The 21,347-nt window shown below is 49.2% G+C and overlaps 3 protein-coding genes across 7 annotated transcripts; 2 read left to right on the forward strand and 1 right to left on the reverse strand.

Moving 5' to 3' along the window:
* Window positions 1-595: 595 nt before the first annotated feature.
* dec (defective chorion) lies at window positions 596-7,231 on the forward strand. 4 transcript variants are annotated; one of them, XM_032440514.2, is made up of 5 exons: window positions 602-874; window positions 954-3,252; window positions 3,307-3,671; window positions 4,862-4,980; window positions 6,475-6,694. In XM_032440514.2, the coding sequence occupies exons 1-5, from the start codon at window positions 695-697 to the stop codon at window positions 6,542-6,544; spliced, it is 3,033 nt and encodes a 1,010-aa protein (XP_032296405.1). In that variant the 5' UTR covers window positions 602-694; the 3' UTR covers window positions 6,545-6,694. The 4 variants fall into 4 exon arrangements, 3 of the variants coding, with proteins under 3 accessions (XP_002058112.2, XP_032296405.1, XP_032296404.1); XR_001449812.3 differs by having other exon boundaries at window positions 603-874; window positions 4,848-4,980; window positions 6,471-7,231; XM_032440513.1 differs by having other exon boundaries at window positions 603-874; window positions 6,471-7,231.
* A 2,353-nt stretch (window positions 7,232-9,584) lies between these two features.
* Ir7b (Ionotropic receptor 7b) lies at window positions 9,585-19,317 on the forward strand. Of its 2 annotated transcripts, none has more exons than XM_070207761.1 (7): window positions 9,585-9,721; window positions 12,069-12,147; window positions 12,199-13,115; window positions 13,384-13,641; window positions 14,227-16,076; window positions 16,316-16,594; window positions 16,851-19,317. In XM_070207761.1, exons 3-5 carry the CDS (start codon window positions 12,276-12,278, stop codon window positions 15,022-15,024), a joined length of 1,896 nt encoding a protein of 631 aa, XP_070063862.1. In that variant the 5' UTR covers window positions 9,585-9,721; window positions 12,069-12,147; window positions 12,199-12,275; the 3' UTR covers window positions 15,025-16,076; window positions 16,316-16,594; window positions 16,851-19,317. The 2 variants fall into 2 exon arrangements, with proteins under 2 accessions (XP_070063862.1, XP_015025021.1); XM_015169535.3 differs by having other exon boundaries at window positions 12,210-13,115.
* LOC6634656 (RING-box protein 1) lies at window positions 19,037-19,673 on the reverse strand. The gene is made up of 3 exons (XM_002058073.4): window positions 19,517-19,673; window positions 19,387-19,414; window positions 19,037-19,333 (listed from the first exon to the last, which is right to left on the reverse strand). Exons 1-3 carry the CDS (start codon window positions 19,583-19,585, stop codon window positions 19,116-19,118), a joined length of 315 nt encoding a protein of 104 aa, XP_002058109.1. The 5' UTR covers window positions 19,586-19,673; the 3' UTR covers window positions 19,037-19,115.
* Between the last annotated feature and the right edge of the window lie 1,674 nt (window positions 19,674-21,347).

The raw sequence follows: 21,347 nt of genomic DNA on the forward strand, positions 1-21,347 counted from the left end.
TGAGTTTATATTGAAATATTGATCTGTGTTATCAGCCATGTTCTGCTTTTTTTTTTTTTTAGTATTTTATTTGTGTAAAGCACAGAATAATATGAAAAGGTATTTTTTGTTATATTCAATTTTTGTTATATGTACACACTGAAAATGCGTTAACAATTGGAAATTGCGGCGGTTAATTCATATTGAGAGATATACGTACATACATACCCTAGCTAAAGTCTTGCGTCGCTAATTATAGGGTATTGGCCAGTCGATCAGTCTCAAGTGCAGCATTTTCGGTTGCTGTTAGTTGGCTTTTTGTGGCACACACACGGAAACGAAATTGAAATGCAATGTCAATTTTTTGGTGTCATCGTGGCAGGGCGTTGCGGGACGGGGCGTGGCCGCTCAACTGGCAGTGCGTGCAAATTGCAGCGCAGCTCTTTGGCACGATTCGGCGGCGTCGACACTTTTTCGTACAGTGGTGCCGCTGCCGCTGCTGCTGCTGCTGCTGCTGCTGCTGCTGCTGCTGTCGCCGCCGCCGCCGCCGCCGCTGCTGCCGCCACCGCTGGCAGAGTTCTATATGGGGCAGCGTCTGAGCGCTTGGAGCGTCAGTCACCGTTCGACGCTTAACAAACGGCCAGTTCCAGCGAAAGCGCTAGAGAAAAGTGCTAAAGGGTATATACATATAGATATATATATATATATATTAAGGATGAGATTGATTTGTGTAACGCTGCTGCTGCTTGGCGGCGCACTGTGCAGCGCCCAGGATGCGTCGCCGGGTGCCAGTGTCGTCAGCGGCGCGGAGGCAGCTGCCGCCGCGGATAGCCTAACACCTGGCAATGCCAATGATACGGCCGATGAGAGGCCGCGCATACCCACACAGGAAGAGGTGAGCATCAATAGAGGCGAGCCGAGCTATGTCTGCCTCAATAGCTAATCCTTTGCCTCTCTGGCATTTCCGTTTGTAGTTACTTGCCCAGATGCCGCCCCTGCAGCCCCTGAACACAGGCATACCCTCACTGGATGCGTTCTATTTAATGTTCCCGGCTCTGAGCAGCCTCCTGCGCTGGGGCAGCCTATTTCCGGCGCAGTCGCTGCTCGGTGCCATGCCGGACACACTGCAGCCGGCCGCTTCGAAGGTGGTGCTCGTGCTGGCGGACGAAGCCAATGGACACAAGTCGCGTGTAACGCGTCAGGATGCAACCGCACAGCCGGCGCCAGCTGCAGCGGCACCAACAGCGATGAACGGACCTGCTATGCTGCAGCAAATGCAACAGATGCTTGGACAGATGCCGCCTCCGAATCTGGGCCAGATGTTGCCACAAGTGCCCGCCGGCTGGCTGCCGGATGGCTTTACGCTAGGCCAAATGCCGCCGTTGCCGGATAACTTTAATCTGGGTCAAATGCCGCCACTGCCGGATGGCTTCAATCTTGGCCAAATGGCGCCCGTTATGCCCAACTTTGGTCTGCGTCCGCTGGAGAGCCTGCTCGGCCAGGCGCCAGTCGCGCCCGCCACCACAGCTGCGCCGCCGGCAGCCAAGCCAGCTAGCGAGTCGGAGCCGGCGCCAGCGCCAGCAGTGGGTCAGGCGCCGCCGGCGGCAGGTGCCGGATTCGGTGCTCTCTTCGATGGCAGCAACAATCTGCTGGGCCAGGCCTTTAGTGGCATGCCCGCAGCGCCCACGCCGGACGCCTTCATGGCTGGCCTGCGCCAGTTCTGGCCGGGCGCAGCGCCGCCGACTGGCGACAGAAGCGCCCAGGCCTCCGATATATCGGAGGTGCGCGTCAAGCCGGACAACCACAACCAGGACACGATCGGCTATCGGGCCCCGCAGCAGGCGCACGCACAGCTCGCTCAAATGAAGATCAAGTCAGCGCTGCAGCTGGAGCAGGAGAAGCAGCGCGTGCCGCTGCTCTGGTTCCGCATGCCCAGCTCCGAGACGCAACAGTCTAAGTCCACGGAACGTGCACAGATCGAGTCCAAGCTGCAGGCCTTCGAGCAGCAGGTAATCGCCGAGCTACAGCAGCTTCAGCAGATCGAGCGTATGGCGCGCGAGATGCGCGCGAATGCCCAGGGTGAAACGCCCGCCTACAAGCTGCGCTATCCGCTGAGCCGCACGCCTGTCCACAAGATCACTCGGGCGGACATTGAGCGCGCCCTGCGCGACGACTATGTGCGCCGACTGCTGCAGAAGGAGGCGCAGCGCAAGACGAACTTTAAGCGACAGACGCAGCAGCAGCCGGAGCAGCTGCTCACCAAGGAGGACATTGTCAAGGTCATGGCCTATGCATATCGCATGGCCAACGAAAATGCCGAACGCAAGGCCAAGGAAGAGCAGTGGGAGCTCCAGCAGCAGCAGCGTCAGTGGACGGAGGATCAGGCTAAGGCGCAGCAGCAGCAGCAGCAGCAGCAGCAGGCAAAGGATCAGCAGAATGACATGATGATGCGCCAGTGGACGGAGGATAAGGCCAAAGCGCAGCAGCAGATGATGCAACAGCAGCCGAATCCCATGATGATGCGTCAGTGGACCGAGGAACAGATGAAGGCCCATCAGCAGGCAAGGGACCGACAGAATTCCATGATGATGCGCCAGTGGACGGAGGATCAGGCCAAGGCCCAGCAGCAGAATACCATGATGATGCAGCAACAGAATCCCATGATGATGCGCCAATGGACAGAGGATCAGGCCAAGGCACAGCAACAGGCAAAGGATCAGCAAATGCGTCAGTGGATGGAAGATCAGGCCAAGACACAGCAGGCCCAGGAGCAGCAACGCCAGTGGACTGAGGATCAGGCCAAGGTACAGCAGGCGATGCAGCAACAGAATCCCATGACGATGCGCCAGTGGACAGAGGATCAGGCCAAGGCACAGCGGGAGCCGCAGGAGTTTCAGCAACAGATGCCCATGATTATGCAGCAACAGAATCCCATGATGATGCGTCAATGGACAGAGGATCAGGCTAAGGCACAGCAGCAAGCAAAGGCGCAACAGGAGATGCAACAGCGTCAATGGACAGAGGATCAGACCAAGGCTCAGCAACAGGCCCAGGAACAGCAGCGTCAATGGACCGAGGAGCAGGCCAAGGCGCAGCAGCCGCAACAGATGTCTGAAAAATCCATGGAACAGGCAGCCGAGCGCCAGTGGGCGGATGAGAAGATGCACGCCATCCAACAGCAGCAGCAGCAGGAGCAACCGGATGAGGAATCTTCGGTGCTGGGCGAGGCCAAGCCGCAGATGCCCGAAAACGCTGGCCAGGCACGGCACAAAGGTAATCTCTATGGTGTATTCCGCAGTACCGATCCTAATCTCTTGCCGCAAACAGTGGACGCGCTTGGCCTCGGCGGCGATCATCGCAAGAAATCCAAATCCCATTCGTCGCCCACCGTCATAAACTACTACCACAGTGCTCCGGCCGGTTACGGCCAGGGCTACGGACAGAACTACGGCCAGGGCTACGGACAGAGCTACGGCCAGAGCTATGGCCAAAACTCTGGACAGGGCTACGGTCAGGCCTACGGACAGAGCTACGGCCAGACCTATGGCCAGAGCTCTGGACAGGGCTATAGACCGAGCTATGGAACCAGCTACGGCGGCGGCGGGCAAGGATCCAATGCATATGGCGGCTATCGTGCGGCCGTTGGCAACGACGAGATCGACTCCATGCTGCGCCAGCATCAGGTCATGGCGGTAAGTTAAGACAAACCCAAAACAATCTATAGATGGAACAAGTCTTTAACCCAATCAAAATCAGCTCCGAGCCCACAAGGCTACCACGTGCTAGATCAGCTGATCTGCCAAGTCGATATAGTCAAGGGCTTAGCTACCTCTTACCACTTAGAATGGGTTGAAGTTAAAGGGTATTCCCGCTTACTATAAGTGCATATAACAGGCAAAAGACTCCCATTTGTAAAAAAGCGATAAATATCGACTGACAGACTGGAAGACAGACTGGAAGGCAGACTGGAAGAAAGACTGGAAGACAGACTGGAAGGCAGACTAGATGGCAGACTGGTAGACAGACTGGTAGACAGACTGGTAGACAAGCTGGAAGACAGACTGGTAGACAGACTGGAAGACAGACTGGAAGGCAGAGTGGTAGATAGACTGGTAGACAGACTGGAAGGCAGACTGGTAGAGAGACTGGTAGACAGACTGGTAGACAGACTTAAAGACAGACTGGAAGGCAGATTGGTAGATAGACTGGTAGACAGACTGGAAGACAGACTGGACGGCAGACTGGTAGATAGACTGGTAGACAGGCTGGAAGACAGACTGGAAGACAGACTGGAAGACAGACTGAAAGACAGACTGGAAGACACACAGACAAACAGGCGATTTTCCAACATTGCTTTTTAAGCATAACTCAAGAAATTTTAGAGCCAGGCTTGGTATATAGAGAAGCGTATAATCTACGCTTATTAAAAATTGTTTAATTTTTGGAATACCTTTCCTTCGGACACTCTATAAAATAAAGAAGAAGCTAGAGCTGATCGCTTTGGTGTGCACATATTTAAGCATGCCATTTTTGAAGTTCGAAAATTTAATGAAGATCGGAGTAGATTTATAGTAAATCCAGGGTATCTGCCAGTCGGATACTCCCGACTAAAGCACTTTTCCTTGCCATTTAAAGTGTCTGGTTCCATCTATATGTTGTTTATATATTCTGTTAAGACAAACCAAGCACACTCACACACATGCGCACACACACACAGCCACAGCCACACCCACACCCACACACAGGCACACCCTCACACACACACACACGCACACACACACACGCACACACACACCCGAGTAGCTGGCTTCATATCATTCACATTTTTGCATCTTCTCCTCGCCCGCTGTTCCTCATGTCATTAACAGGCGACGCATTTCAGACAATAAAATCCAACAACAACGACAACAACAAGGATGAGCAGCTGACCAGCGGGAACAGCAGCTCCTCCGCATCTCCCCCAACCCCGTCCGCGCCCAGCAGTCATCACATTGAGAAAAGGTTAGCAAATTTTTTTAGCAAATCCTCGCCAGCATTGCGTCCAGGCAGCTGCGGCTGCGGCAGCGCTCACTGCGCCTGCGGCAGCAGCTGTCGTTGCGCCGCTGCCCAAACCCAATCCCAGGGCCAATGTCCGTGCCAGCAGGCTGGCCGGCGTAGACGCAGCGCGGAATACGGCACGCTGGAGACCATTGACGAGGGCTCGCTGAATGCACTGAGGAAGGAGTACAAGCTGGGCCTGAAGGAGATCACTCTCAGTCCGGACGAGGATCCGGCCGAGGCGCTGATGCGCTACAATGCCGCCTCCATACGAGAGGCACTCGAGCGCGCCAGCCAGGAGCCGCTGGAGATCAATGGCGATCAGCTTACGGCAGGCGAAATGGCTGCCCACCAGGAGGAGCTGGAGTATGCTACCGAGCCGCCTTTGGTGACAAGCACTGCAGCCCCCACGCCCGCTGTCAGCAGCACAGAGCGTGCCCAGCAGGATGCGCCCAGTAGCGAGCGGGCAGCGATAACCGCAGAGCTGGCCGCGACACGCGCCGAATTCAAGCAGCTGTACGGCCTGATCAAGAGCCTCAAGGATCAGCTGACCAAGGCGGAGCAGCGGCTGCGGGATTGCAGACAGCCCGAGACAGCCACAACGAGCAGCAGCACGAGCTCAAGCACGAGCACGAGCACGACGACCACGACTGAGGCGCCGATGCCATGGGCGCATCTGCTGGCCAGCAAAGGCTACGATACCAACTACTTGTCCAAGACGCATGAGCACCAGTATGCCCAGGGCGAGCAGCTGGACCTGCCCAAGCCAGAGTCGACGGGCTCCGGTGATTATAGCTACCAGGAGCTGCAGCCCTACGAGCCGGACAACAAGCCCAAGCGCGCCACCGACGTCAATAACGGCACCACGACGACGACGGAGCAATCCACTGCGGCGCTGCAGCAGGCGCAGCAGCTGAATGCGGCGCTCCACAGCAATGCCATAGCCGATAAGGGAGACGATGATGCGGCCAATACAAGCACCAGCACGGCAACGCCGTATGCGCTGCGTGGTAAATTTGTGCGCAGGCGGAGCACCGCCCGGCTGGGATTGCGGACGACGCGCCAAGCGAAGGTAACGAAGGCATCCAGCGAGAATGCGGAGCTGTCGCTGTTGCGTGTCCGCAGCACGAAGCTAGATCAACTGATCGATGTCTTACACGAACTCCTACGTTTGCAGCTCCAGCGGGAAAATGCGCTCGCCAAGATAAGCAGCTCCAGCTCCCGCGCCAGCGTCAGCTCCACCAGGCGTCCCAGCAAAGCCTCGAAGCGTTTGCGCCGGCGACGCAAGCAGCGTCCCAGCAGCAGCCCCAATAACATCAATTCATCTATTTAAATCAATCCAAAATTTACCATTAACTTTAGCATTAACTTTACCATTAACTTTAACATGAACATAACTAATGTTGCCTCATTCATGCTATTCACTCTCATTGCATATGTTGACATCCAATCAGTCAGTCATCAGCAACCGCACCCGCATCAGCATCAGCATCAGCATCCACATCAGCATCAACAACCGCATCCATAGCCGACGTCGACGAGGCCAATGTGGGCGCTCCACTTGGCCTGAAAGAGGGCCTGCTGCGGCCCTACATGGGCCTTCTGCCGATCGAGCAGCCGAACGATCCCTGGACACAGAAAGCCTATAATCCGCATTATCCTTTGTATAGCGGCGGTGGCAGCTATGAGACGTATCTGAGGCCGCGCCGGGACACGCACATTATGGCGCGCAGCCAGCCGCTGCTGACGCCCGGCATGCTGGAGCGCCTGCTGCGCATCAAGGCGGAGTTTCAGAAACGTTTTCCCCATCTCTACCAGAGCATGCTCAATCATCATACGAATCAGACGCGTGTCGTGGTTAAGCCGCCGCTGCTGGTCCGTCTATCCAGCAATCGGGCTAGGCATAGCGACGAGCCGATCCTTGAGCTGGGCGCCGCCGAGCGCGGTCTCTTTGATGAGGAGCCGGACGAGGAGGAGGAGCAGGCAGACAGTGTCGAGCAGCCGACCACCGAGAAGAACGAGTCCAGCGAGCTTTTCAATAAAAAGGATGACCTTGATGGCGATGTCGACTATTTCCATTTCGAGGATAACGATGACAACGTTGATAACGATAACGATAACGATAACGATGCTGATATTATTGACGATTAGATTATGGTTATTTTAATTATGCATATCCCCTTGGACAGAATCACTAAAAATGTACAGAAGAAAACCGTTGCGTATCATTATATTTATCGATAAATATATAAATCGATATATATATATAAATCGATAGGCACATTCGCTAGCTCTTAGAGATGAGAAATTAGCAAAGGGCTGTGATATAAGCACAGGGTTGTCAGTGAAGTTTTGACTGATTGCACCTGGCACACAATATGCCCCATGCCTGCCTCGCCTTATGATTTCCAATGGCCACATATCACAATCGATAGATTGGCAATCGATGGGGAAATACACGGGACTTCTCTTTTACGCATTAAGTTGGAATTCTTGTGAATACATATGTATTTTATAAATGTGTTGACCGATGGTTAAATGGAAAAAGAAGAGAATCGATAAACCTGAATAAGGATCAGGAACACCTCAGGACCACTTCAGCTGAGTGCAATGCGAAGTGCTGGCCGAGCGGGTAAGCGAGCGATTGCGGACTGAAGTCTCCTTTAACCAGCCATGCAGGAACCAGTGATTCCATTGACTGTCAGCTGGAGGCGGATCAGTTGGAAAGGTCGGCATGTGGGCCAGGTCCAGCTGGATGTGGGGCTCCTGGTTTGGTCGCAGCTCGCGGTACACGGCGATGGGCTGCTCCTCGCCCGGCATTGACCAGAGCGAGAGGGGCTCGTACCACTCTCTGTACAGGGGATACTCCGGACTGTCGGGCCTGACGGGATCATCTTCGGAGTCGAGATCAAACATATCCTCCCCGACGATGGGGCACACCCAGTACACAGGGGCTGGCTCCTGGGCATATGCTGGCCGTTTCGGCTGATACTTCTGCTGCTCTTCAGCCAAGTTGGGAGAGGCCAAGCCCTTGCCATTGCTTGGACCGGCTCCTACAGCTTCATTACGGGAGCAGAGCGTACAGGAGGCTGGCACAGTTGGGTGCAGGAGTTGCTCCTCATCATTGGGACCACTTGCACGTCGGAAGGGCGCGAACAGCTGATGGCCATTGCGACCGGGTTCGTTGTGGTGCCGGACATACGCGACACTGTCCCACTGGCCGGCCAGCAGGGATGCGAGCTGTGTGCGCTGAGCCAGGCTGAGATTTTGGTCGCCGGGCAGGAAGTAGGTGTCCGGGATCTGGGCACGCACGCTGAGGTAATCGAGGCGCAGAATGTCGCGACGTGCCTCGTAGATCTTGGAGGCGTACTTCTCCAGGCCCTTGATGATAACCGTGCGTTGGCGCTGGTTCTGGAGCAGCACAATGTGGCAGCCGTACTTGATGTTGAGCTCCATGAGGTGGCAGGCCAGAAACTGGTGACTCGAGGCGTAGTCGAACTTCAGAGTGACCGGCAAGTTGCCCAAGAGGAGCTGACGTGCTCGGTAGACGTTATCGATGCCCCCCGAGATGGCCACGTGCGAGGCGTCCGTCGGATTGAGCTGCGGGCAGCACAGCTCTGGCAGCGTAATCCTCGTCTGCGTGTACTCCATGATCCTGTTCAAGTTGAGGTTGTGCAAACCCCGGATGACCAGATGGTGCTGCGAGGTTATCTCCATGTAGAGCTTGACGGGCGCATCGCGGAAAGCGCTCGACCAAGTGAAGTTCATCAGCAGCTGCGTGGCATCGCGCAGCTTCTCCGCCTCCCGCTCCACGCCCTTGACCAGCATCACGGAGAAGTAGAGGCGCGCCCGCTCCGAGTAGATGACCTGCACGTTGTAGCTGCTCTCGATCATCCGGAGGTAGCGCGTGCTGTACGGCCGGGGCTGGGCCACGGGCAGCTCGAAGGCGAGGAGGAGGGGCGTGGAGAGCCGCAACATGGCTCTGGCCTGCTCCACCTGGCAGAGGTTGCCCGAGACGGAGACCTGGTTCGATGGCTCTGCGAAGTTCTGCATCTCGTCCGGAAAGTGAATGTGCGTGCTGGTCAGGTCACGGATGCGCTTGATGCCGCTGCCGCCGCATCCGATCATGAACGTGTGGTCCGTGTGGCTGATGTCCATCTTGAGGAGCACGCGCGATGCGCGTTCCTCCAGTCTGCTCAGGATACGCTGCTTGGCTCGGATCACCTGCTCGCTGCTCCCGCCCACGACACGCACGTACGGATCCCTGCGGCTCTTGGCGCCGATCTTCAGTCTGCTCGGCCAGCAGACGTACGTTCGCGTCCTGCTCATGATACTCTCAAAGAATACGCGCGCTCCACTGAGGCCTTCCTTGCGCAGCAGCTGCTCTAGCCAGTGGCGCTGCACCTTGAAGGACTCGATGTGCAGCTCAGCCACGTCTCCGTCCAGCTTCCTGGCAATCTTCTGCATGCTAACCCACTCCAAGCAGTGCTCCCCCTGTGCCCCGCCAGGCCCGTCTGCGGCATCTGCTGGCCACCTTGGTGCATTGCCCCTTCTCGATCTTCGGCTGGACATGGCGACGCTTATTTTCGCTGACTCAGAGCTCAGTTAATGGCTGGACTGAGAGCACGTGTCACTGGAGCCCCTTACGAGTTATCGCTCAGAAATTATCGGTTATCGGTTATCGCTGGATTGCTCTAACTGTAAGGTAATCAACTTGTTGGGTTGCCACATGGCAAACAATTTCATTTCCGCTTTAATGCACAAGAAATACTATTTCTATAATTATTTCCATAGTAATTTAAATGCCAATTTGAAAAACTCTAGATCAACAATGAATCGTCCGCTTGGTATATTCCCTTGCACATGTATGTATATATATATATATGTATATACAGAAGCCTGTGCTATGTGCATGAATATACGCATGCATGCATGCGTGCATGTTTGCATGTATGTATGCATGCATGCATGAGTACATGTATATATGTACATATAAACATGTTTATACATATATTTGCATATGTATGTATACATGAACGTTCGTATGTATGTACATATGTGATGCATGAATATGCTTGTATGATTTCATGAAAATGACTTAGATACATGATGTATATGTTAATGTGAACATGTGTGCAAGATGGCTTACATATGCTTGTATAAATGTTTGCATGTACGTATGTCAGATGAATAATATATGTATATATTCAGTCAGTCTGTCAGTAAGTCGGTTATATATTTGTAAATGTTCACTTACCTGACAATTCACACGCAGGATTAGCTCATAGTCATTCATCAGAGGGCGGGCGACGAACTTTATTTAAACACATATGCTGAAAGAACAGAAAGAGATTGAATTAGTGAGAATCGCATAGAAGAGCAATATTAGAAAATACGTTTCTTGTTCATCTTCAGCTTCAGCTCAGCGTACACACATATGCAAATACACGCATACATGTATATACATATTCAACTATATGCTTACATTCTATTGAAGTAGTTTTTGCTTTTATGTTAAACCTAATCATAATTAGTTAAGTTTATAATACGTACCAGTTCATTCAATGGGCTCCGCCAAAGCCATAGTGACTGCCTCCTCCATGCTTGAATCCGTCTCCTCCATTGCTTGAGCTGCCGTCTCCTCTTTCATTCGAGCCACCACCACCTCCAATTTTAAAGGCGCCGCCTTCTCTGCCAAGCCAGTCGTCTCTTGTTTAGCTCAAGCTGCTGTCTTCTCCATCCCCCAAGCGGAAGACGCCTCCTGCTTAGTTGAAGCCGCCTCCTCCTTTGCTAAGCCTGCCGTCTCCTGCATAGTTGAAGCCGCCTCCTCCTATGCCTGAGCTGCCGCATCCTCCAATTGTTAGGCCACCGTCTCCTTCATCGTTCAAGCTGCCGCCTCCTGCTTAGTTGAAGCCGCCTCCTCCTATGCTTAAGCTGCCGTCTCCTCCTATTGTTAGGCCACCGTCCCTTCATCGTTCACGCCGCCTCCTCCTTTGCTATAGCCGCCGTCTCCTGCAATATGAGAGCCGCCGCCTCCTCCACTTTTAGTGAAGCCCATAGACTTTTCATAAGACCTACATTAATTTATGAGAATCGAGTAGAAGGGCATTTTTTAAGAAAACGTTTTTTTTTTTAATTTACAGCGCAGCCAAAGGTCTTGCATACATACATGATTACGCATATTCAAGCAAACATGCATATACACATAAAATATACATTCGCACATGTAATCAAACATACCTACACACATATTTACATACATACGTTGGTAATTACATACAAACATTATACATACATGGGTATCTTTAAACAACAATGGATAAATACACATACATACACACATGCATACATACATGAATACATACACATATAAATACATACATACACACGTATGTATACATACAGAAATATGTATATACATATTTACATACATACCTACACATATATACACGCATACACACATACACATACATACATACACACACACACACACATGCATACATACCTACATACATACACATATACATACATACATATTTATATACTTACACACATATATACATACATACATACATACACACATACTTATACACATACCTACACACATACATACACACATACATACACGCATACATACATACACACACACACAGACATACCTACATACACACACATACATACACATACATATACACACAGACATACCTACATACACACACATACATACACATACATATACACACCCACATGCATACATACATACATACATACATACATACATACATACACACATACATACACACATACTTACTTACATACACACACACACACGCACACATACATATTGAAATGTAATTCTAAACAAGTGGAAATATGTTTATTGTATTTATTTAATCGCATATATTTGAAAAATATTATAGCTGCAAGAAAACTTTCCTTTCGATTTAAGTGCTGTGCTGGTATTTTCAGTATTATTTAATACCAAATATCAATTGTTATCGCTGGCACCTTTTATGCAAATTGCGTCAATATGTGCACACTTTTTCTTACAGATTTCAAATTTAACGACAACCGATCATTAATTGACCAAGCCAAATGTAGACGACGCGTCTCTAGGGTATTGGATATCAGGTATTCGGATTGTTATCCAGCAAACATGCTTATTAGACGCGCATTAAACAGATTTCCCCGAGGTGTGCGTGCGAGGGTTGGACCCAAGTCAAGCACAAGACAAACCCAATTGCTGTCAGTTGCATATCATGAGGCGAGGCATGCGGCTTATTGTGTGCCAGGCGGCGCTGCTGCTGCTGCTGCTGCTGCAGCTGACGACGGCGACGATGACGACTACGACTACCTCAACGCTGGACACTTTGGCGCTGGCTGTGGCCCAGGTGCTGCACCAGTCGGAGATGTCACGCTGCCAGACACTTTACGTCCACATGGAGTACAGCGCGCTGTCGGCGCGGCCGCAGCTGCTAGAGCTGCTGGCACGTTTGTTGCACGCGCTGCCGGCCGCAACACTGCAGCCGCGCTGCCTGTTCCAGCAACGCCCCATGGAGTACAGGCCGTACGAGCATGCTGTGCTGCTGCTGGTGGATGACATGCGTGCCCTGCGCCGCCTGTACGCTGAGCTGGGCGCCACCGGCAATCTGGCCTATACGCTCGTCTATATGCTGGAGCCGCAGCCAACGCTGGCCATGCAGTTGATGTGGAGCCGGAGCGTGTTGAATGTCGGCTTGCTGCTGCCGGACAGCCAGCAGCTGTTGCTGCTCAGCTACTTTCCGTACGGTGCTGCGGCTGATGGCTGTCGCCGGATACGCGCCAGTGTTGTGAATCGTTTTCTGACCGCGCTGGGACGCTGGGCGAGCGATGTGTATTTTCCCGCCAAATTGGACAATTTCTTTGGCTGCACTTTGACCTGCGCCACATGGCCGGACATGCCGTATCTGGTGCGGCGCGCGGATGGCACCTTCCTGGGCATCGAGGGCGCTCTGCTCCAGTTTATGGCCGACAATTTGAACTTCAGCGTGGGCCTCTACTGGCTGAACGAGTCCCAGGTGCGCGATACCTTCAATGAGTCCGGCTGGGTGTTCGAACAGGTGCGTATCGAGCTCCTTTAACTTCAAATTTAATTATAGGTTATTCAAAAACCAGTGTTGGTAAGCTACTTTGAGAAAACTCATTGTTTGCTTGTGAGGTTATGTTTGCGATATACTGTTATAAATTAATCCTTTAACTTCTTTTTGAATTATGGGTTATTTAAAAAGCAGTGTTGGCAAACATTTTCAGAAATTTTCCTATTAAATATAATTAAGTATGATTAATTCTAATATTAGTATTTATTTGTATACGCTTTACTTTTAACAGATCTTTAGTATGGCTGAGTATGCCTTGGGCGGCTTCCACTACAAGCCCAACGAGCGGAGCGAGGTGCCCTATTCCCAGTCGACGTACTACTTCATGAGCCACATCATGTTGGTCACAAATCTGCCCAGCGCTTACTCGGCCTACGAGAAGTTGGCCTTTCCCTTTCATCCGTTTCTCTGGCAGGCCATTTGCCTGGTGTTGGCGCTGGGCTGCCTCTCGCTCTGGCTGCTGCAGCGATTCTGGAAACAGTTGCCACAGGTAAATACTCGAGAGGGAGAGAAACAGCTGGCGATCGACCAGAAAGTTAGGTTTTGCAGGAAAACATCCTTCTGTGGATAAACATAAATATGTAACACAAATCAGCTAAAAAAAAGGGTTTGAGATAAGAATTGAGGTTAAGGTGTACATTTAGACAGTTTAATGTAAGAATTGAGGTTAGGTTAAATATTTGTGAGGTTAAATTGAATTAAACTATGAAATTTACCCTTTAAGTATTGAATTTTTTAATAATTGAGGTTATGTAGCAAATTAAAAGAGGTTCACATTGGAATCGCGGTTATGTTTTAGATTTGTGAACTTAAATTGAATGAAAGTCTCTGAAATGTACCCTTTAATTATTAAATACTATTATGATTGAGGTTTAGTTGCACATTTAGTGAGTTTTTCATATAAGAATTGAGGTTAGGTTGCAAGGTAACCCTTGGAATTGAGGTTAGGTTTCAGATTTGTGAGGTTAAGTTGAATAAAACTCGCAAATATTCGATTTAATTTTTTAATAATATGAGGTATGAGGCTAAGTTGGAGATTCTTGAATGACATTTTGTTTTCTTTTACCCAATTTAGCATCCGTATTACCAGCTGCTGGTGCTGACCATGGGCGGGAATCTGTTGCCCAGGGAGCTGCCGCAGCGCAGCGCATGCCGCTTACTGTTGATCATCTGGCTGCTCTGTGCCTGGGTGCTGCGCAGCGCCTACCAATCGGGCATGTACCAGCTGCTGCGCCAGGATACGCAACGCAATCCGCCCCAGACAATTGCCGAGGTGCTCGCACAGCGCTATACGATCCAGCTGGTGGCGGGCAATGCGGAACGCTGGCTGGAAAGCTTGCCGGAGCTGAGCGCCCAGCCGCTGCGCCAGCTGGAGGCCAGCGAGCTGCAATCATTCGCCGGCCTGGCCGCACGTAGCGGCAGCGATGAGCGTGTGGCCATCATCACGCCCTACGAGTACTTTGGCTACTTTCGCAAAGTGCATCCGATGAGTCGGCGTTTGCATCTGGTGCGAGAGCGCATCTTCACCCAGCAGCTGGCCTTCAATGTGCGCCGGCATTCGCATCTGGTCGGCGTGCTCAACAGACAGATAATGCGTGCCCATTCACATGGCTTCCTGGAGCACTGGACGCGTCAATATGTCAGCGCCGTCGATGAGTCGGATGAGAGCATCGCCCGCATTGCCGCGATACCCTACGAAACTGTCAACGGCCAGCAGCCGGAGGGCGAACAGCGCCTGCGGGAGGATGAGCCAGTATCGGCCAAATTGTTGGTGCTCTCCTTCAAGGAGCTGGCCGCCCTATTCTGGCTAACCCTGTGGGCCCTGCTGTGCGCCAGTCTTGTGTTTGGCCTCGAACTGTTGCTGCATAAATAATGCCAACATTTATTCTGTGCTAAAGCGTTTTAATTAAATTACTTCATAATCCCGACGCAGCCAGAAAACAAAGCACTTGCCACAGCCCACACACACACACACACAGCCCGGCTGGAGAGCTGCTCCTGCTGATAGTTGCCAGCGTTTGCTGCTCGTATCGTAAAAACGCAAAACGTTTTATCTAAAAGCGATAAATTTGCAAAACCAAAAAAAAAAAAAATAACCACCAAATCTTCCCCCAGCGAGAAACCCCAGCTCCGACCCACAAAAAGCACACTTGCACACAACCCACCACATGGACATCAATTTTCTGTGTGTGTGTGTGTGTGTGTGTGCGTGCAAGTGTGTGTTAGTGTGTGTGTGTGTGTGTGACAATCGTTTGCCGGAAAAAGCTGCTTAATGCCGTTGGCTAGCCACAATCTCTGATACCCTTCCTGAAGCTTAACTTGCAATGGCAACAGCAACCATTTTTTTAACTAATTGACTCAGTGATTGACTGACTGCACGAATGATTGACTGACTGATTGATTGGCTAACAGAATGATTGATTGCATAGCCAACTGACTAACTGATTGACTGTATTACTGGTTACATATCTAATTGCTTGGTGACTAAAGGACTGGCTGACTGCTTGATGAATTGAGAGATTGGCTAACATAATTAATGAATGACTGCTTGATTGCTCAACTGGCTGATTGATTGATTAACTAACTAATTGATTGACTCGCTGACTAAGACATTATTTGGCTGACTAAGTTGCGAACTGACTGAATCACATTGACTAACTGATTGACTGATTGATTGGCTGACTAAATGATTGATTGACTGAGTGATGGGCTGACTAAATGATTGATTGACAGAGTGATTGACCGACTAAATGATTGACTGACTAATTGAATAGCTGGCTGACCGACAACTGAGTGACTGATTGACTTGTCTCTTAAATGGATGTTTAACTGACTGACTGATTGATTGACTGTGACTGATTGATTGTCTGGCTAAGTGAACGATTGTCCTTACGACTGATTGAAGAACAACGCACCGCCCAAACCGTAAGTGCTATTTAGCTATCTTTTCTACTATTGTATCCTTGAGCAAAAATGATAACAATGTTTTCGAAAATTTCACCCAAAACTGTGCAAAATTCCCGAAAACATCAAAATTTAACACTTTAATATAATTTCAAAAATAATAAATAACTTAACATAAAAATAAATATGTAAAAAATCGAAAAAGTATTTAGGTACTAAGTTAAAAATATGATTAATAATTCATTATTGCCACATTACAGTTGTGTGCATTTGACATGGCTTTGGAAAAGGACTCGAGAGGCGCCCAACTCGACTTGTTACCACGAAAACCCAATTGTCCCTCCCAAGGCGCTTTTGAGTGGAGCTGCTGCTGCTGCTGCTGCTTTGCTTATCGCCTCGCACATTTGCGCTTTTCCGAAATTTTTTGCCACACTGCGCCACAAAACTGCTGTAATGGGCGCGACATTGCCCCAGCATTCAGCATATCCAGTCGCAGCGGCAAGTAGTCAACGACATCGTCATCGTAGCTGGAAATTCAAGTAAATGTATTGAACTTAAGCTCATTGCCTTTGCCTGCATTGTCCACCCACCTCCTATCAGCATCCTTTTGCCACACAGAAGCTGGTCTGGGCTGGGCTGGGCTGGGCTAACCTATCAGGCTCCATGGCGCGCTTCCTCTCTTTAATACGCTAACGCTGTTCGGTAGAAAAAACTTTATGCAATTCTTTTTATAAAATGTTTCCTACTTTTGTTTTTTTTTTCTTTTCATGTACGCCTGGCCTGCATCATTCATAGCACCACAACGAGCTGGGATAATGGGCGAGTGAAAACGGAATAGCAGCGAGTGGAAAATTAACGAGTTAAATAAGTCTACCAACTAAGACTCAGGGAGAGTAAAACACCAGCGAGTGGAACGCGGAAAGCAAAAGCCTATTTTGCAGTGATAACTGGGTGACTAGAAACGAAACGAGTATATTCTTTAAAGCAACGAATGCCCAAAAAGAGTTGAGAGAGAAAAACGAGCGAGTGGTGCTTTTGAAAGCAGCGAGTGGAGGAAGAGTTAATATATATGCAACGTGTACCTATTGCCACCGACATTATCAAGCTGTACTTGATGTTGTTTATGACAATGCGTGACAGCAACGAGTGCAAGCAATCAAACACGTGAAGCAGCGAATACTGCGGCGAGCGAAGAGCAGAAGGCAAGATATAAAAGCCTGATACCAGTGACTGTGAAGAAAGCCAAAATAATAAACTGGCAAGTGTGGCATGAAAAGCAGCGAGTAGAGAGTTTTGAAAGAAATTATTGGCTGCAATGTTGAGATGCCAAAGAGCTGTGTATTTTAATTTTACATAGCTTCAAGCACAGCGAAATGAAGGACAGTAAGAGCGAAGAGTAACGAGTAGGCCAGCGAGTAGAGGCAGGAGTAACGAGTAGCCTGACTAATTAGCTGTAAAAACAACGAGTTAAAAGTGCAGCAAGTACAGGCTGCAAAGCAGCGAGCAAATGAACGGATTAGCGACGAGTACGCAAATAGCGAGTAATCTTTTTTGAACGAGTGAATGATGTACGGCATGGAGGGCACGCCCAGTGCTGGCTGAAGCTCACTGCTTAACTTTTATGGCCACGACTAGCTTGACGGAGCCTTGAGTCAACTCGCCCAATACTTTGGCTCGTTTGGCAATGAATTTTTATGGCGCGTCAGTCGACGTCGAGCGATTGCCGAAACGACGAGACAAGGCAACAAAAAACAAATATATTCATGACAAGATTATGTGCGAGTGCACTTAAAAATCAGAGCATGAGGCGAGGAGAAGTAGCAGAAGCAGGAGAAGCTAACAGTTTTATCAGCTGCGGCGTACAAACTGGCAATTTCCGGCCGCGGAATTGCAGCTAATTAGCTAATCAACACAATTATGGTACAGAGACATGGCCAGAACAGAAGCAAGCAGTTGCCCAAATGCAGCGGAAGTTAACCAGACACACAGCCCAGCTCTCGGTCTGGCCCGTTCCCCCTTTAAGTCCGCCAATCGAGCGCAACGACACATCCGCCATTTCGTACCATGTAACTGCAGCTGCATCCACATGGCCAGCATCTGGAGCGGACCACGTGGCGTATGAGCTATCTGGCATCCACTCGAAGCAGATAGTTTTAATGGCATGCATTTATTAGCAGAACGTAAGGTCCTTCTAGTCCATATACCATATTGCCAGCATGTAATCGATATATGGAGAAGGAAATATTCAGCTGCAGCTTGAGATGTGCATTGGGCCTTGGCATGGCACCCAAAAGCTACATGCCAAATTTGGTAATGGTAGCTCGTAAGACCTGGAAGATATGCCTAAAAAACAGAAGTTTGATATCGATTCTTATCGATTTTCAGCTAGCAAGGAAAGTTATCGTCGATTCGACATAAAATATCGGAGCTCCAACTCTTACATTCTCCGAGATCGTCACACTCATGTGAATACGGTTGGATGGACTCCGCTAAGGGGGTTCGGAGAAGCCTCCTTTGCTCGTAGTACCGGGCAGAAATGCCAAAAAAAAAAATAACGAAGGTTGATATCGATTCTTATCGATTACATGCAAAACGGCCAAGTTATCGGCGATTTCATATAAAATATCGAAACTCCAAATCTTACAGTCCTCAAGAACGACCAGTTCATAAGGACTTAGCTGGGTGGACCCGGTAGATATGCTCAAAAAACAGAAGATTGTTATCGATTTTAAGCGAAAAGGCAATTTATCGGCGATGTGACATAAAATATCGGAACTCTAAATCTTAGTCTCCGAGAACGAACCACTCACATGATAATGACTGAAAGGACCCGGCTGATGGGCTTGGAGAAGCTTCCTTCCGTCGTTCATAAGAACTGGAAGTTATGATTAAAAATCAGACGGTTGCTATCGATTTTTATCGATATCCATGGAAAACTTCGATAAGGAGACATTAAATGGGGAAAAAAGACTCTGAAAATAAGAGCTTCCAGTTCCGAGAGAAATTTATGCATTTATTCTACGTATTTCAATTAGTTCGATATATGGATGGATCCAATAATTAGTTCTTGTACTCCCAGGCGCGATAATCCAATGGGCAGACCTCGCGCCTGCGCAGCCAGCGCGAAATGCAATGGAAGTGATAAACGTGCTGGCAAATGCCGCTGGCCTCGGGGCAATCCTCCTCGGGGCACTGCTCCTCGGTCTGGTTCGACTGGCACTCGATGCATGGATCCTTAATCAGATTGCGGCAAATGGCGCAAGTATCAACCTGTACATCTAAATTCCATTTATGAATATAGTTGAAAATTGTGAATGCGGCACGGACTTACCCCAGGACCAGAGCGCATTCGCGTTCCACTGTTGCGGAAATGTCGCAAAAAAAATAAAAGGAAGGTAATTAATTTTAAATTCAAATTCTTTGGCTTAGCAGGCGAATTGGTTGTCTTTTAAGGCTCTCACATTCATAATCTCGAAACGCTTGCGTTCCTCCTGGTTTGGGTCTTTCTTCTTGTTCTCAATTTCTTTCATTATTTTTGTTGAGCAAAATTAAGAAATTCAAGTAAACGTCTAAATTTTTTTCTTGTGACTTGTGATTCGATACGACGGAAAGGCAATACTACAGCAAGCATCAGAGTTGCTTTGAAAAAGAAATCAGTGTTAAAAGCTGTCAGTTGGTGAGTGTTGTAAAATGATACAAGCAGCACGCATAACCTCCAAATGCATCTGAGCTTAAATGTATGCTGTACAATTTACGCTTCTTGACTTTCCCATTGCTCTCCATTTTAAATTCGATTACGGGATTTATTTACCAATGTCTATCAATTTCCTAGAGCATGTCGTTGTGTTGGCTCTGGCTCCACTTGAGACAACAAAAACAGTGCTCTAATCGTTGAAAAATACAAATTTGTAAACTAATATGAATATAATGTATTTGAATGCCGTCGAATCTTATTAATTAATTATGCCACTATTTTTTTTTAGGTTTAACCGCCATCTGTACTTTTTGCGCCACATGTTCATCGCAATGGTTCACGTGAGCTTTTCTTTTCATCAGTTAATTGCGGACGTTTGCAATTAGCCAACACTGGGTAGCGAGCTGATGGTTCATTGAACTTGTGATGGGATCTCCAGCTGAGCGTACTTGAAATTCATTAGCTCAGTGCACAGGTAAGAAGAGAAAACAAAATGGCAACGCTTATAAGGGTTCTATATGATTATCATCATCATTGGCAACTACATTATTATCATGCTTAATATCCTGTGTCAACTGTTGTCCATTCCATTTGCATTTTTGCAATTATTTCAATTAAATTGACAAAAGAAACGTCTGGCCCCAGCCCCAAGGCTGGACGGCAGCAGCTCAGCCCTTGTCTCCGGGATGGGGCCGGGGCACTGCGTTTGGCGAATATAATTTCCTCGTGCCGGATGTGACAATGAATACGCATTAATAAGTACACAAACACACACACACGCATGTTTACAATTTTTGCGTTCATCGAGCGGCCGGTCATTTTGTTGCTTTGTGTGTGTGTGTGTGCGTGTGCCTTCCGGTGTGTAAATTGATACGCCCGTTCATTTATCCAACCGTTCACTGACCCCTCCCCCGCGCGCAAACCAACTCAGTCCCTCACAACCAGTGTGCACCCACTTACCGACAGACGTAACCGCACAGCGAGCGCATGAATGAATGGCTGGCTAATTTTGTAGAGAGGCGCGCGCGCACGGCACGCGCTTTTAACAATATTAATATGCACAATAATATAAATGCAGTGACGGCAGCGGGACAAATGAAGGATAAGCCCCAGCGAAGGGGTCTCTGCTGCGTCTCGCACAGCAAGACAAAGGCGCAAAATGAAAGAAGCAACGCAAATAAATTTCATTGTAGGCGGGCACCAGGCACAACGCGCAACGCACAACATTCTGTTCGCGCGTGACACTGTCGCCGGCGCTGCCAGCAGGCAGTCGGCCTGCTTGGCGGCATTTCCAATTGGATTTGACAGCGAGAGCAGGTCCTTTACGAGCGAATCTCTTATTCGCATGTCCTTCTGTCTTATTGTTGTGCTTCAGCGCAACAGTGCTGCCAGAATTAAAACCCAATTCGAATTAAAAGCTGAAAAGAGGCTAAAGCTATAAAAATGCTGCAAAATGAAATGTAAAGGAGTGAATAGCACCAAGGAGTAAAAGAGGTTACTCAACGAACGTCAAAAGTGGTGACAAAAGAACGTAAATGCGAATGCCTTGAGAACAATTCTATTATTGTTATAGCCGACGCGGCTGATATGTCGATAAC

This window comes from Drosophila virilis, chromosome X, assembly GCF_030788295.1.
Source record: "Drosophila virilis strain 15010-1051.87 chromosome X, Dvir_AGI_RSII-ME, whole genome shotgun sequence".
Classification (NCBI taxonomy): Eukaryota; Metazoa; Arthropoda; class Insecta; order Diptera; family Drosophilidae; genus Drosophila; species Drosophila virilis.